Source organism: Chelonia mydas, chromosome 8, assembly GCF_015237465.2.
Source record: "Chelonia mydas isolate rCheMyd1 chromosome 8, rCheMyd1.pri.v2, whole genome shotgun sequence".
Classification (NCBI taxonomy): domain Eukaryota; kingdom Metazoa; phylum Chordata; order Testudines; family Cheloniidae; genus Chelonia; species Chelonia mydas.
In genome coordinates, this window is record NC_057854.1 from 49,533,198 (window position 1) to 49,549,070 (window position 15,873).

At 48.1% G+C, this 15,873-nt stretch overlaps 1 protein-coding gene across 1 annotated transcript in view; it reads left to right on the forward strand.

Annotated features, from left to right (window-relative positions):
• The window catches only part of PAPPA2 (pappalysin 2), a 175,689-nt gene that overhangs the window by 91,364 nt on the left and 68,452 nt on the right, over positions 1 to 15,873 (forward strand). Inside the window, exons 13-14 of the mRNA XM_037907043.2 lie at positions 4,021 to 4,156; positions 4,812 to 5,028. Coding sequence (XP_037762971.2) covers positions 4,021 to 4,156; positions 4,812 to 5,028 — 353 coding nt within the window. The remainder of the gene's footprint in view (positions 1 to 4,020; positions 4,157 to 4,811; positions 5,029 to 15,873) is intronic.

Genomic DNA, 15,873 nt, shown 5'->3' on the forward strand with positions numbered 1-15,873 from the left:
GCCCATGTTCTTTCTCTTTTATAGTGTTTGCCTGTTTGCTAACAGATTGGTCTGGGAAGCAGGTTTCTTTTTCATACATGTATGAAAAAACACTCTCCCATACAAATATAGCTGTTTACACACACATCTCAGTAACACGTGCATGCACCTCCACTTACAGGACTATTTTAATGCTCCATGTCCCATGCTTTAAAAGAGCAATCACATTGCTCATTAGGTACAGGATTCCAGTTGTATGGAATGAAACATTTTCAACAGGTGGCACGAAAGGGCAAAGAAATCATTGTGCCCCTACATGAAGGCACAGACGTAAGTGGGGGTGGCCATCTGCTGAAGAATGCAAATGTCTGTTCAACATAACTAGCCTCCCATAGTGCACCTTAGCATAGCTGGTATATTTGCAGATATGAGTTATTCTGATTTATGGAGGAGCACTTTCCAGTGGCAGTGCTTTGTTCTCTATTTCCTAAACATCAGATTCAAGGAAGATTTGGAGTCATGTCAGAATGTAACAAGCAGGAAATTAAGCAAAAGAAAAAAAATTAAAATATAGCCAATTGCAGCTCAATCTACAATAAGAAAAAGGAAGCACACACAGGGAATACTTAGTGAGATAAGCCAGATACTGCAGTGTTAGGGTTCCCTCCCCACTCTGAACTCTGGGGTATAGATGTGGGGACCTGCATGAAAGACCCCCTAAGCTTATTTCTACCAGCTTAGGTTAAAACTTCCCCAAGCACAAATTCCTTCTTGTCCTTGGACAGTATTCACTGCCACCACCAAGTGAGTTAGACAAAGATTTAAGGAAAAGAACCACTTGGAGTTCCTGTTCCCCAAAATATTCCCCCCAAGTCCTTCACCCCCCCCAGATTTAAAAGTATTTTCTTTCCCCATTGGTCCTTCTGGTCAGGTGCCAATCAGGTTAATTGAACTGATTAACCGCTTATAGGTAAGGGGATTCTGTAGCTCTGGCCAAGAGGAATTTTATTTTACTGCATACATAAAGGTTGTTACCCTTCCCTTTATATTTATGACATGCAGTTTTAATTCAGAAACAGATTTTGCCAAGTGCCTGCACAGGGGAGCAGTGGGGAGGGATGGAATAAGGAGCGTCCCCCAAATTGGCACAAGCTGATGATCTGGCCCTCACAAATTAGGTTGGGATGAGAGCTCGATATTGAGGTGCTTATCCATACTACCCAAGCTTCTTGCATGTGCAGAACTGGAACTCTCCATGGTAATGTGCTTCCTGCTTTGGAGCAGGCTGTGGTGCTGACAGGATTGACCTTCATGGTGTCTCAGGGCTTCCAGTCCTGGACAGGAGGTGGAAATGCAACAAGGGTGAAATAATAACAGGAGGGAAATGTTACTGGGAAATTGCCCAGCCTCAGTGATGATTGAGTGGGAATTTAGGGCGAAGGTGCAAAAAGATATTTCCTCCACCTTGCTTTGCCCCACGCCTGCGCCAGCTCCCTGTGGGCCCCAGTGAGTGGCTGCGAACCTGAAATACTTGTCCCACCCTCTGATCACTGTATCCCTGCTCACTGTGTTGAGTTTCCAGGGGGGCTCCTGGGCTATTCCTCATTATGAGACAACGCTAAGGTGACCAGGTGTCCAGTTTTCAATCAGAACACCCAGTCAAAAAGGGATCCTGGCTGCTCCAGTTAACACCACTGATCAGGCCGTTGACTGTCTGGTTGGTGGCGCTGCGCAGCGCGGCTGGCAGGCTCCCTGCTAGCCTCCGCACCGTGCAACTCCTGGGAAGCAGCGGCATGTCCCCCCTCTGGCTCCTACACGTAGAGGCAGTCAGGGGGCTCCACATGCTGCCCCCGCAGCTCCCATTGGCCAGAAACTTTGGTCAATAGTAGCTGCCGGGGCCATGCCTGCAGACAGGGCAGCACGGAGAGCCACCTGGCCATGCCTCCGCATAGGAGCCATGGGGGAACATGCTGCTGCTTCTGGAAGCTGCTGGAGGTAAGCACCTCCCAGAGCCTGCACCCCTGATCCTCCTTCCAGGCCCCAACCCCCTGTCCCAGCCCTGATCCCCCTCCCACCTCCAAACCCCTCGATTCCAGCCCAGAGCACCCTCCTGCACCCTTAATCCCCAGCCCACACCCCCAGCCGGAGCCCTCACCCCCCAATGCCCCAACCCCCTGCCGCAGCCCTGATCTCCCTCCCACCCTCTGAACCCCTCGGTCTCAGCCCAGAGCACCCTCCTACACCTCAAACATCTCATCCCCAGCTCCATCCCAGAGTCTGCACCCCCAGCCAGAGCCCTCATACTCCACCAACTCCCTGCCTCAGCCCAGAGCCCCCTCCTGCACTCCGAACTCCTCAGCCCCAGCCCCACATCAGAGCCCACACCCCCAGCTGGAGCCCTCACTCCCCCCACATCCCAACCCCCTGCCCCAGCCTGGAGCTGCCTCCTGCACCCTGAACCCCTCATTTCTGGCCCCACCCCAGAGCCCGCACCCCCAGCCGGAGCCCTCACCCCCTCCTGCACCCCAGCTCCCTGAGCCAGCCTGGTGAAAATGAGCAAGTGAGTGAGGGTGGGGACGAGCAACAGAGGAGGGGGTGATGAAATGAGCGGGGCGGGGCCTCGGAGGAGGGGCAGGGCCATGGAGAAGGGGAGGAGCAGGGGGCGGGGCAAGTGTGTTTGGTTTTGTGCGAGTAGAAAGTTGGCAACCCTAGGCAATGCTCAATACACACCAGTCCTCTTCAGACATGAAGGACCATCACCATGACAGACCCAGGGGAGCAGAGTCAGGATTTGAGGAACCTGCATGATGGGCTCTCTCTGTTTACCACAAAGTATCTCTCTCAGTGGTGGAGTGAAATCAGGCTAGGCCAAAGGAGAGTAGGGCCAGTGCATCTGCAGTTATAAGGCTCCACTAGTCATCCCTCCTCTGTGGGTGAGGGCTGCAGAGGAGCTGCAGGCTCCTAGAGGCTGTATTCAATGGGCAAGCCATTGGCCCAGGCCCCCGGAGGACCTGGGTTCTGTTCCTGGTTCTGCTCTGCCACTTTGAGTAAGTCACTTCACCTCTCTCTGCTTTCATTCCCCTCTGCCTCGTCTGTTTACATTGTCAGCTCTTCAGAACAAGGACTGGCTGTTACTACGTGTGTGAGCAGCACCTAGCGCAATGGGGCCCTGACCTTGGCTGGGGCCTTCAGGCACCACAGTCATTTAATTAATAATAGCAGGGCCCTGAGGCTGCAATGTGCGGGGAGATTCCTGCTCCTCAGCACTCAGCCTGGCTAGCTGGGCTGTCTGCTGCTAATGGATTTGTGCCCACGTGAAGTGGTGCTGTACCTGGAATCTTTTGCCCTTTGTCTTTGGCCTGATTTTAGCGAGAGTGTTGCATGGGGTGGCTCTGAATCAAAAGTTTCCAAGTGTCACAGGGGAGGGAGGTTATGTCCCCCTCATTTCCAAGAGTGCCTGTTCTCCAGTGATTGATACTCTGAGTTTCACTGCTGTCTCCTGCAGCCTTTGTGGCTAGTAGATGAGTCGGTGGAAGTGGCGGCTTTCCTACTAGACATTGCCTCCTGCCCCAGATTGTTCAATTCCTTGGCTGACAGCTGCTTTTGAGCCACCTGTGGTATTTTGCTTTAAACGAAAGCATTTCAGTGACACAGTTTGTAATTCCACCAGCCTGCCACCTCAGGGTTCATATCAGTGCGATGAATTGTATGGTCTCAGATGTGTGGGGAGAGGCCTGCAACTGGATCCTCAGGGTCAGGGAGTGAGATGCATTGGCAGAGCTGTCTGAGGAATCTAGACTGGAAAAGCAAAACTGTTATAAGTCATGATTGGTGTGTGCTTGGAACACTGTGTGGGGCTTCCAGAATGAGTAGGAAGTATCTATCTATTTAGACATCTATCAATCCGTCCGTCCCATTTGTTTATTTGTCTGATCAATAGCATTGCTTCTAAAACGCAAAGCCCTATCCCGTGTAGCTCTGTCTGCTTTGCCGTAATCCCTCACTCTAATGTCCCCTCTGGCGTTGTACCCTCGTGCCCAGATTTGCTTCGACAGACCCGGACTGGCCACCTCAGTCTTTATTTTCCTGGCCTCTGATGGCGTTTCCCCGGGTGACCAGCACAAGCCGACTGTGACCGTTCAGCTTGGGGATGAGAGGAGGCACAACCACTCGCTGGGTGAGTGCACTCAGAGCTGATGTGAGGAGGGAAGTGATGAGGAGAGCTCCCATTTCCCTTCTCCTCCTCCGCTCCCTCAGCACCTGAGTCCCTCTCTGCTTCGCCCTTGGCTTTCCTTTGCAGGGAGCGAGCAGTCTAGCAGGGTCTGAGGAAGCGCCTGAGCAGCTAAGGTAGAGCTGTGTCAGACAGCTCCTAGCAAACGGCCCAAATTGTTATGGCCTCTTTGGCTCGCCCTGAGTTCAGTGGGAGCTGGGAGATCTCCACGCCTCTCTGGCAGTGTTCTCTTTGAGCTCCTCCCTGCCTCTTTTGTTGGCTGAGATGGTCTGTGCCACATGGAAGACCAAAATGAAGGAGGCTGTGGTACCCTCTCTCTGGTGGGATCCTCTCTGCATCCCATTTCTCTCAGCACTGACTCTCCAGCTCCTGCTTTCTTGACCCTAGTCTAGTTGCTGGTTGGCCTGAAGCAGAAGGGTTTGCCTTTGCCTTGGATGTGTCCTGTCTGACTTCCTCACTGGGAAGGAATCCCTTGCAGGTTACTTAGTAGAAAAGGCAGACCACAGCAGTAGCGTCTGAGCTGTGGAATAACCCAGGGCAAGCGAAACAATCCCAGAGCTGGGCTAATGGCTTCTCTCTCTTGTTATCTCATCCCCATTAGGGACGCATGAACTGTCATGTCAGCGGAACCCGTTGGTCATCAATGTGACCCACAGCCAGGATTTCCTTTTCCACCGGATCACCTCGGTGCTGCTCAATTTCTCCTCCTCGTTAGTGGGCATCTCAGCCGTGGCCTTGCGGACTTCCTCCCTCCTCAGCTCTTCCGCGCCGAACACCTGCCTCCTGGAACACGAGGGACATGGCCTCCAGAGACACAGGTACCACATCGCCTTGGATTTTTCTGTGTTGCTGCTGGGCAAGGGCTATCACTCTGCTGGCTTTGGATCTGTCACTCCTGCAGGAGGTGACATCCAGCTTAGAGCATAGCTCCTAAGGGGTCAGCCAGAGGGAGACATCCTTTTGCTCAACTAGAGCTGCTACCTCTTTGTTCCTGGACAAACATTGTAGGTATAACTAGACTTCGAGCTGGAGCTGTGAATTCCAGCTCAAGGAGCCAGACCTCAAGGAGCTGTGAATTCCAGCTCAAGGAGCTCTGATTGCCACAGCACTAAAAATAGAGAATAGTCTCAGTGGCACAAGGGGTGTGAAGGATGAGCCACCCCAGGTGCATGCCAGCCGTCTCGGATGGGGCGGCTAGTCCTCCTACTACTCATGGTGCCATGGCTGTGCTCTATTGTCGATCAGATCTAGAGCAGGCATGTCTCCTCGAACTGAGATTTACTTCTCCAGCTCCAAGTGTGGACATAGAGCGTAAGGAGTAATTCTGGGTTGGTAGCTCTTTCCCATCTCTAATTTCTGCTTCTGTCTCAGTAAAGAGTCAGGCTGGAGTAGAATATAAGGGGCCCATGCAGCCACCAGATGAAGGGCAGTGCAAGTGGGTGAAGTCCACACCAGGTGTGGACATCAGTTGGAAATCACAGCAGTTCCTGCACCCAGCCTACCCCTCTGCCCTTCTTCCTCCGCTGCTAAAACAATAGAGATTCTCTCTGGAGTTAGCACTACACTTTTACCTTGGGTCCCTGTCCCTTTATACATGTATGCACACACTCCCCATCACCCTTTCTGCTCAAATGGTTCAGCATTGCACTCAGACAAAAGGTATCGAGATTTGATTCATTATCTGATTGCAGGGAAAAATAGTTAGGAAAATAGGTCAGTTTGCGGGGGGGGGGGGGTAAGATAGAGAGAGATACAGAAACTCAGTGTTAAAAGAATGTCATTAGGATTAAATCAAGCACTTGATGACAATGCTAATATTAAGGTCCCCTGAGCAGCCCTGATTCAGCCCCTTGTTGCGTAGCATTATGATACAGTCTTTAATTACATGATCACATACTATTTGTCCTAAGGAGCCTTGCCTCTCTCAGGCCTTGATCCAGCAAAGCACTTAACCATGTACTGAACTTTTAGCATGTGAGCAGTGCCGTTGACTTGAAAGATCTACTCACGTGCTTAGAATGATGAATGCGCTTGTCTCAGCGTGCTCACCGCCTTGCGGGATCGAGCCATGGACATCCTGGTTAACAGCGTCCCTCGGGAGATAGAGTTGAAACTTCCCAAGTCAGCTTTGGCACCCACCACGCTCTCGTTAAACTTGGAGAGAGAGAAACACGAGGAGAGCAACTCTCCATAAAACAGACCATTGGCGAGAGCTTGACAGATGCCTGCCTTTCCATTTGTGTTTGGTTTCCTTCCACTTTACCACCGGATGTCCCAGTCCTGTTCCAAAAAGCTCCACCGGGGAGGGGAATCTCCTCTCTTCCTGCTTGGATTTGGGTGCCATGCTAGATTCCTCAAATACCTCGCCTGGAGCTCCCACCTCATCCCTCAGAGGCTGCTCCTTTACCAAGTCTCACGCGGCTGCTTCAGTAATAATACTAATAATTAATTAATAATAACAACATGCTTTAATTTATTGGTGTCCAGTGCTCAAAAGCCTCCAAATATCTTAGTAAAGTATGTAACTGAGGAGCAGTATTTGCAGAATAGGGCAGCATGTTCCAAATAAATCACACTGCAAAGGAAAAGAGGGAAGAACTGACATCCAAGATTGAATGAATGAATAAATAAATAATGCAGAAAGCACACCCAGAGCCAAAGACACAAAGCTGAGAAGGAATTAAAGAAAGGTAAGATTTGTTCTAATGACGATAACAGATGATGATGATTGACGATGCAAAGTTTGGCTGTGGATCCAGATCCTAATTTTTCCAAAGTTTAGAAGTGTCCAGATCCAGGGTTCTCATTCAAGCAATTATGCAGATAGCGTCCAACTGGGAATTTTGGATTTTGTCCATGCTCATCTCTAATACTGTTACTGTTGTTATAAGTTTTCCTTATGAATGGCACTGCATGAAAGAATGAAGTAAGAGTGTGTGTGTGTGTGTGTGTGTGTGTGTGAGTGTGAGAGAGAGAGAGAGAACATACTCATGTGATGTGAGTGAGTTATACAGAGTTCTGGAATGCACAACCAGAGTTTCAGAGTGAATGTGATTTACATAGCAACAGAAATTGCGGCTTTCTTAGTGAATAAACTTGTAAGCGTTGGTCTCAGGCCGCCACAGAAGGTGCACCATCCACCTGAAAGCGAGTCAGATTCCTTTTGGGAGTCGTCACAGGTGCTACACATGCCCCTCAGCCCCTGCCAATGGTGTGATTTTACAATCACATTTTCCCAGACTTAAAAATATATTTCTTTCTCCAGTTCCTGTGTGAAAGACCCACACAAACAAGATGGGAAACTGACTGATACTGAAGGAATGGTGGAACGGGCCATACACAAAGGCTGCCAAATACACAAAGAAAACAAATTGAAAAGATAGGGAATGGCATATTGTTTTCCTATGATCTCGTAATTGAAATCTCAGGGAGGTTATTTGTAGCAATAATAGATACATTTCAGACAGAAGTATCATTTTTAAATGACTGGTGTCCCTTTAAGTACTGACATGAGCATGCAAAGAGACATATCACGTAGCCTTCACGCCGTATGAAAGCGGATTTTAAAGTACATATTGCCCGCTAATGAATATCATAGTTTTACAAATCCGGTGTCTCAGTCCTCTCTAGTGTAGCTCCTCTGAAATCAGTGGACTCATGCAAGGCGTAGAACTTCGTGAGTTGATGTTCATCTCCTGGGGTTGCTGGAAATCGGACTGAATCCACAGCGTAAGCTTTGTAAGCCTCACTTGTCATGCCAAGTGGAATCCACACCTTCCATGATTTTTCTGTGGGTCAGGCTCACCCAATGAGGTGCTGAGCTGCATGGATGCATCATCTGCCAGCGGTAGCAATGTGCTCACCAGCAGCAATGGGAATCATGGTGCTAGTGGTACCTCATCATACTCCCTTTGAAGGAAGGAGACTTTTATGGGATGAAGGGATCACGGGGGGAGGGAGACAGTTAGGGATGGGGAGTCACACCTCTGAGCTCTTGGGATATGGACAGGTGTGTGGAGGCAAGTCCTTGGGAAAGGGGCAGGTTTGCATAGACAGAAGGGATGATCCATCTCTACCCCTCCTCAGGGTTTTGGCTGAGCTCTAGGAGGAGGAATAAAATTGTGTGGGGAGAGATGCCCCCTGCTGGCTCTGGAAGAGGAGCCAGCCTCCTTGTCATCAATGTGCTGAGTTTGTCCTGCCGGGCAGTAGGGGCAGGAGCCCACATAGGTCTTTAAACCTTCTCTTTCTTCAGACATCATGTGGACTGTGGTGCTGGCCAGGCCACTTTGTCCTGGCTCAGTTCAGCGTAGTGCTGACACCACAATCTATGGCAGCTGTCTATTCCCTTTCCTCACTCTGCGACTTCTCAGTGTGGGGGGCCCAGTGGCTCTTCCTCCACCCTCTCCAGGAGGCGTCATGGTTAGGCAGGGCGCTAGGAGCCAGGACTCTGGGATCTAGTCCCCTGTTCTGCCACTGACCCTAGTCAGGCGAGCCATTCCAGGGGCTGATTCACAGAGATGAGCGCCTGCCACCTCAGGTGGAAGGAAGAGTGCTCAGCACCTCTGGCCATCAGGCCCCCAGGACCAGCTATTCCAATGAGCTCTTCAGGGTAGGTGCTGTACTTGTTTGAAAATCGGGATGTGCTGAGTGCTGGGCACTTTGTTAAATCTGGCCTATGTTTAAATGGGAGCCGAACTCTTTTTGAACCCTCAGTGGGAGCGCTGAGCGCTGAGAACTTGGAAATCTTGCCCTCTGTGCATGAATGTGGGCATCCAAGAAATGGGGCATCCAACATTAAGGCCTTTGCTTCTCTTTGCCTCATTGTCACCACCTATAAACCCAGTATAACATCACTTACCTTCCAACCAGGGGTCTCATTAGGAGTCAGAAAAGTGCTTTGGGTAGCTCGGATGACATGGGCTTTAGAAGTACAACATATTCATATCATCCCCATCTTGTGGACAACAGGGTCCCATACCTGGGGGGCAGAGGACCCACAAAGCCCAGCACCCCCTAATTCCCACTCTGCAGAAGCCATAATAACAATAACAAAGCCTCTTTATCAGCTCTGGAAGTGCCTGGCTAATTATTTCCCCCTTTCTTTCATTTTAAAAATGATTTTCAAGTCCAAAACAAACATACAACAGTATTAAAACAGAGCCTAATAATACATTGGGTATAAATGCAGGTGGAGTCTGGGAAGAAAATACCTCATAAAAGTTCAGAAATATAACATATTAGCAGGTTCAGAGACTTCCACTCACCAGTAAAAGATGAAATCTTTGGTGTTCCAGTAAAGAATTGAACTGACCACACACACACTGTGTATGTAAGCCTATTATTAAAAATAACCCCACAAAAGTAACAAAGGAGACTCGGAAAAAGAGGTTTCCGGGCCTTAGTCTAGTTTCATTTCCAGTATAATAAAAATAACATCCCTTTGTTTCTCTTGCATCTTTCATCCTGAAGGATCCCAAAGTGCTTTGCAGCCTGTACTACAATGAAGAGATCACACACCCGCACATGAAATGCAGGCATCTCCGGGGAACATGGCAATCATTCTACACTGGCAACCAGACATAGTTGTTTCAAAGAGGGGAAGCGATTAGTCTCCCCAGGTGAAACTGCAGGAGGAATTAGAGGGAGTACAGAATCTGCCTTAAGGATCACAAGCTGTCAGGTCTTTGAATGTTGTCTCATCCAAAAGATGCCCCCACCCTCTGTGCCCTCTAACACCGTGCTGGGTCAGGGGTGCAGAGTGGATGTCAGCACGTTGACTCCCCTCCTCAACTGGCACTCCAGGAGCACAAGGTTGTGCTTGCTCCCTGTGCCAATGCTGGGACACTGAGTTGCTCCCCGAGCCCACGTGAGGTGAGCCATTGAAAGCTCCCAGCAGCAAGGCAGGAATGACTTCAGCATGTACCTCGTTAGGACCTGAGCCAAAGCGCACTGAAGCCAGCGGGAGTCTTTCTGTTGACTTCAGTGGATCTTCCCTTAATGCCTTAGGATCCAGGAACTGTAACTTACGGGGGTGTGAAGAAGACACCCCTGCAAGTGACGCAAGGTACAGCGACCTAACGGCGCTATGTCAGTGGGAGACACTCTCCTGTCGGCACAGAGCACCTTCACCAGGCACCCTGCATCGATGCGACTGCGCCAATGTAGTGCTTCCAGTGTAAACTAGCCCAGCGACATCCTACACAGGGCATGGCTACACTGCAGCCTCCCAGTCCCGGTAGACAGACTCGCGCTGGCAGGGCTCAAGTTAGTGTGCTGAAAATAGCCAGGAGGTTGTGTGGGCTTGAGAGCCCACACTGCAATGCTCACAGTGCTATTTTTAGCATGCTGTCTTGAGCCCCACTAGCGTGAGTCGGCCTACCCGGGTTGGGAGGCTCACTTCCAGTGCTGTGTAGACATACCCTTGTTGCACCCAAAGTATCTGAAGCGGTGCCTCTGCCTGGTACTTCAGCCCCTTCCAGTTAATTGCTTTTGTTATCCATCCAGCCTTTCCCTTTGCATGTGAACGCTGAGCCACATTCCCTCCTGTTTTCTTTGGTATGGACTGTACATCAAGTCAGGGCAGCAGGTTTTATTTATTGCCTTTTTAAACTGCCTTTTTATTTTTAGCCTGTTGGAGTTTACGTTTGCTTGTGCTGGGAAGTGCCTTGGCACTATTGAAATCCAGTCTGCATTGTATTCTTATTCTCCCCCCCCCCCCCAAAGTTTTAAAGGATTAAAGAGAAATCTGGTTTTGGTTTTTTGGAAGTTTTTAATTTTTGCCTCTTCTTGTTCAGCAAGGGAAGAATTGCAGTTCCCTAAGCTGTTCCCTTAGCTTTCAAGCCCAAGTATCTGACTTTTACTCAGGAATGATTTGGCCTTAGGTTTTGGTAATTAACTCCCAGGCCCCTCCAAAGCTGGGCTATCCCCTACTGAGGGGGTGAACCTCAAAAGGAGAGCTGGACCTAACCACAGCCCCAGAGCCAGCCTCTTGGTGGGGATGGTAATGGGAGGACTAGGGCAATATGTGGGTCAGGAAGGGATGGCAGAGTGGGGGAGGGGAGGAGGGAAACAAAGGAAGGAAGGAGAGGATAGGAGTGGGGGGAAGAGCCAGAAAAGTGTGAGAGGGAGGGGATGTGAATGAAATAGAAAGGGATACACAAGTTTGTTTGAAAAACATTTGTTTCAGGCTAGTTTAGCACTGGTGAAAGGTGTGGGACTGAGAGCCCCGTTTATCACATACAGCCTGGGCTGCATCACAGCAAGCTTCCTTCAGGCTGCCCCACCCATGTGCCTGTCACCAGACCTGGAGGGATCCCCCCTACCCCACCCCACCCCCACATTTCTAGGGGAGAGATTCAGATCTTGATAATCCTAGTTTGTAGGGCTGGATTTTGAAATAGGCATGAATAGACTCCCGCTGCTTCTCCTCAAGCAGTGGTGACTGACCTATGGGGCATTCCTTGGGGATTAGTGACAGGCAGGTAGAATTTGATGGCTGAGCTCTGCCACCTGGGGAACTCGTTCTGGTGAGCTGTTCGCCTGTCCCCAGAATGCCCAGGGCCAGGGCTGTAATATGGCAATGCAGACAAACATAGGTGCATATGGCTTTTTTGTGGGCAATGCTCATTCTTCTGCTACATGCAGGCCATTTCTAGAGCTTAATGTCTTGTACATTGGCTATTCAAAATGCTTGAGCCATCTCGCTCCATTCCACTCAATTTATAATCTACAATAAAAACACATTTTCATAGCTCAGGGTACACAACTGCATTGAAAAGGCCTCTGCCTTTGTCACAGATGCTTAAATTCATAGATTCGAAGGCCAGAATGGACTATTAGATCATCTAATCTGCCCTCCTGTATAGCGCAGGCCACAGAATTTCAGCCAAAAGAAAAGGAGTACTTGTGGCACCTTAGAGACTAACCAATTTATTTGAGCATAAGGTTTCATGAGCTACAGCTCACATCCGATGAAGTGACCTGTAGCTCACGAAAGCTTATGCTCAAATAAATTGGTTAGTCTCTAAGGTGCCACAAGTACTCCTTTTCTTTTTGCGAATACAGACTAACACGGCTGTTACTCTGAAACCTGTGAGAATTTCAGCCAGTTATTCCTGTACTGATCCCAATAATTTGTGTTTGACTAAAGTGTCTCTTCCAAAAAGCCATTTTTAAAGGGATAGGGGTGATAGACTCGATTTCCAGCAGTACATTCAAGGATGTTGCATTCCTTGCCCAGAGGCAGAGAGGTGGGCAAAGTAGTCCTGCTCCAGCCTTCTTTGTAATTGTCACATAGGCCCTGTCTAACCCCAGAGAAGTCACTAACATTGATTCATTGGTAGAAATCAGAGCAAAGCTGGCACACCAGCTGTCTGCCGTTTCCAGCACAGCATCATCTAACCCTGCTGGGAGCAAGTCTAACCAACGAGGTGCTTAAAACTAGGTCAGCGGCTGGAACGGCCTCTACACTAGGGCTCCTAATGTTGCCAACAGCAGTGGACCTGAGCAATGTAAAGAACGGTGGGAGATTTTTCCTCCAAGGCCTTGTGGCTTCTATGTTAGATACCATCCCCTACCCATTTAGCACATATATGTGTCAGTGAAATGCACCTTAGAAATACAAAAGAAAGGGGGAAGGTTAAAAATTATGTAAGGGCTGAAGGTGACTCACCTTCCCAGTGAGAAATGTACTCGTTAGCGTGAGGAAATGAGATACTGCATGATTGGTCATCTCTAAAAAAGGAGACACTAGCTCAAATAATAGGACAGGAAAGGCCCTCTTCATCCTAGGAACCAGGAGCCAGCTTGCAGAATCCTTGAAGGCAATTTGAGGAGTCCCTGTCAGTGAGCTCCCAGGACATAAGGGGATGACTCAGTGCTGGATTTCTCAGTGTGGCACTTGGGATGAGAATAAACTGCATGAGATTCCTGTGGCCACTTGAAATGGGCTCTGAGGAGAACCCTTGCTAGTTGGTTGTGCACGTCTGCGGGGAAGGACCACAACTTGTTGGTGGAATGTGCAGTGTAAGGAGAGATTGAAATTGCTCTTGGAGGCTTGGATAGGTGGATGTTTTATTTTTAAAAATATCAAAAATCTTTTAAAAAGAGTCAAAATGAAACATTTCATTTCACCGAAAACAAGATTTTTATCCTCTTTTTCAATTCATAAAAATTTAATTTTCAGTTTGACCAGAAACAATTTTTTTAATTACTAGCTAACTAAGCAATTGTGACTCACGGAAACTCACTTTATAGACATTTTTCCAATTTGTGTCATAGTTTGTCTATTATAGGTGTTGATGTGATGCTTGGCATGACCATGTATTATAAATGGGATGGATGGATGGATGGATGGATAGATAACCTCACAGTGACAAAGGCATGTATAACTGTAGTGAGGTTCTTATCTGTAATGAAAAAAGGTCATAACCTTCTAGCCAAATGTGGGTATCAAATCAGTGGTGTTGGCTGATGCTGCTCGTTATCCAATCAGAAGCAGCTGAGAATCCAGCAGGACCCCCCAAATCTGCCAGTTCTTTTCAGTGACTTCCTATAACCTACAAGCGCTATTCTAATGCTGTCCAGGTTGAGTCTCACCAGCTAGCTGTCATCAGTATCTCAGGGTGTTGGCCAATGAATCTCAACTATAGCATCTGGCAGGGAGAGGCCCTGTGTATACACGGCCCCTTTGTTTATGCCTCAGAAGTGAAAGACTTGCTGTCGCTGTCAAAGAGGGAATCAGGAATCCGTTCCCACCAATCCTGCTCTAGTGTTGAGATCCTGTTGTCCGACTGGGAGTCAGGACTCTTGGGTTCAGTCCCCGGCTCTGTCACTGCCCTCCTGAGCTATTTGGCAAGTCTCATTGCTATATTCCTCTATCTGTGTAGTAGGGATAATGACGCTTACCTGCCCCACAGGGACTTTGAGACTTAATTAGTTATTGTCTGTAAGGTGCCATGAGTCCTTGATAGAAGGTGATATCTTGGATGGGGAACATACTATAATTATTAGAAAAGGAGACACAAAAATGCTCCCTGCTCAACTCTCCCTGTACATACCCAAATGAGTGTGGCAAAGAGAATGAAATTGTATTAAAGTAACAGGAACAAGCACCTTCCTCAAAGAAGCTGCTTTGGTTTGAGGGAAAAGAAAACATCAGAGAAGACTTCTCCCAACAATCGCACCACATTGCATCATGCTCCACCAACGGGAGAAATCTCCACCACTGCTATAGAAACATGAGATCCTAGAGGAAATTCTTTTTCCTTCCACAAAAGACCATGGAGATTTCCAATAGAAACTGCACTGAAGGAACTTCTCACACATATAGTCACCTCTCCTCATTTATCCATTAATCTGTTTTTGCCAGATTGCTTTGGGGTAGGCATCTCTTATTTGATTGGCAGCATGGCCCTGATCCAAAGCCCACTGAAGTCAATTCCAAGACTCCCTATGACTTCAGTAGCCTTGAGCTTCCATTATCCATCACCCTGTGCATTGACAGCAGTATAGAAATAACTTCTAATAATACTTTTCACTTGTTAAAATTGCAGCTTAATTTTAAAGGCTGTTTTGATAGCAGCCAACGAGACTGCAGCCTGGGCAGATGTTACAGCAGATTTATGGATGATTTATGGTGCCTTAGAAGGTTCTGTTTGGTTTGGTTAAGCCCACCAGTATTTTCTGGGCTCTTTGAAATATTCAAAATAAAATCCAAATTGTCATGTTTTCAGAAATTTGAGGTTTTCATATTTTGCTTTGCTTGCAAAATTGGTCCAATTTTCTGAAAATCCTGCAGTTTCACAGCTATTGGAGCCATCTTTGAGCAGTTTCACGTATTTCCAGATTTGAAATTTTGTTTGGTTGATGAGTTTTGTCCTCAAGACCCAGGGGACGGGTCAAAGCATCACATAGTTGTTTGCCAGAATGGCCATTTGCCAAAATGTCACAACAAATCATTTGTTTGGGCTGCAGAAGGGGCTGGGATACAAATACCAGTATTTTTCGAGATGTTGCATGGAGGAAAAGAATAATATTGCCTACTTGATTTTCCTTGCATGACCCGCATCCAAAATACCTAAGTGTCATAGGACTGCAAGAGTGGGCTGACAGGATAAGCTGTATCCATCTGTTATAATCAACAAGAGAAAGAAAAATCTATTTCATGCTGAGGACAGAGCTGTGCTGTGTATGTCATGTCCCCACAGATACTGCTAGGGGCGTATAGATTCCATGGGTCATTATGGACAGACACTTGTTCCTGAGAATCACACCAAACCATGATCTGCTATAGATTCTAGCCTCTAAGCTGGCTGCAACACGTAGACCATCTTTTGCGTGTTTGTACAGTGCCTAGCATAATGGGATCCTAAAGGCTGCCACAGTACATGATGTTCTTTTTATTAATAATATTCTTCTGAAAAGGAAAGCTGTGGTCCGTGATCATTGAAACGATTCTGGAGACAACCAAGCCAAGTCCCCTCCCTTGATATAACTCCTCTGAGGTTTATGCCAGCAGAGCTTTTGACCCAGCCATTTTTAAGCACTATTGTAGCTGTCGTAGTTCTGAGCCCACAGCCTACACTTGTCACCCCATCCCCAGTACTGACAAGGCCCTGTTCTGTATCAGAACTGGCAAGCAGCATATTAAATGGTCTTCAAAC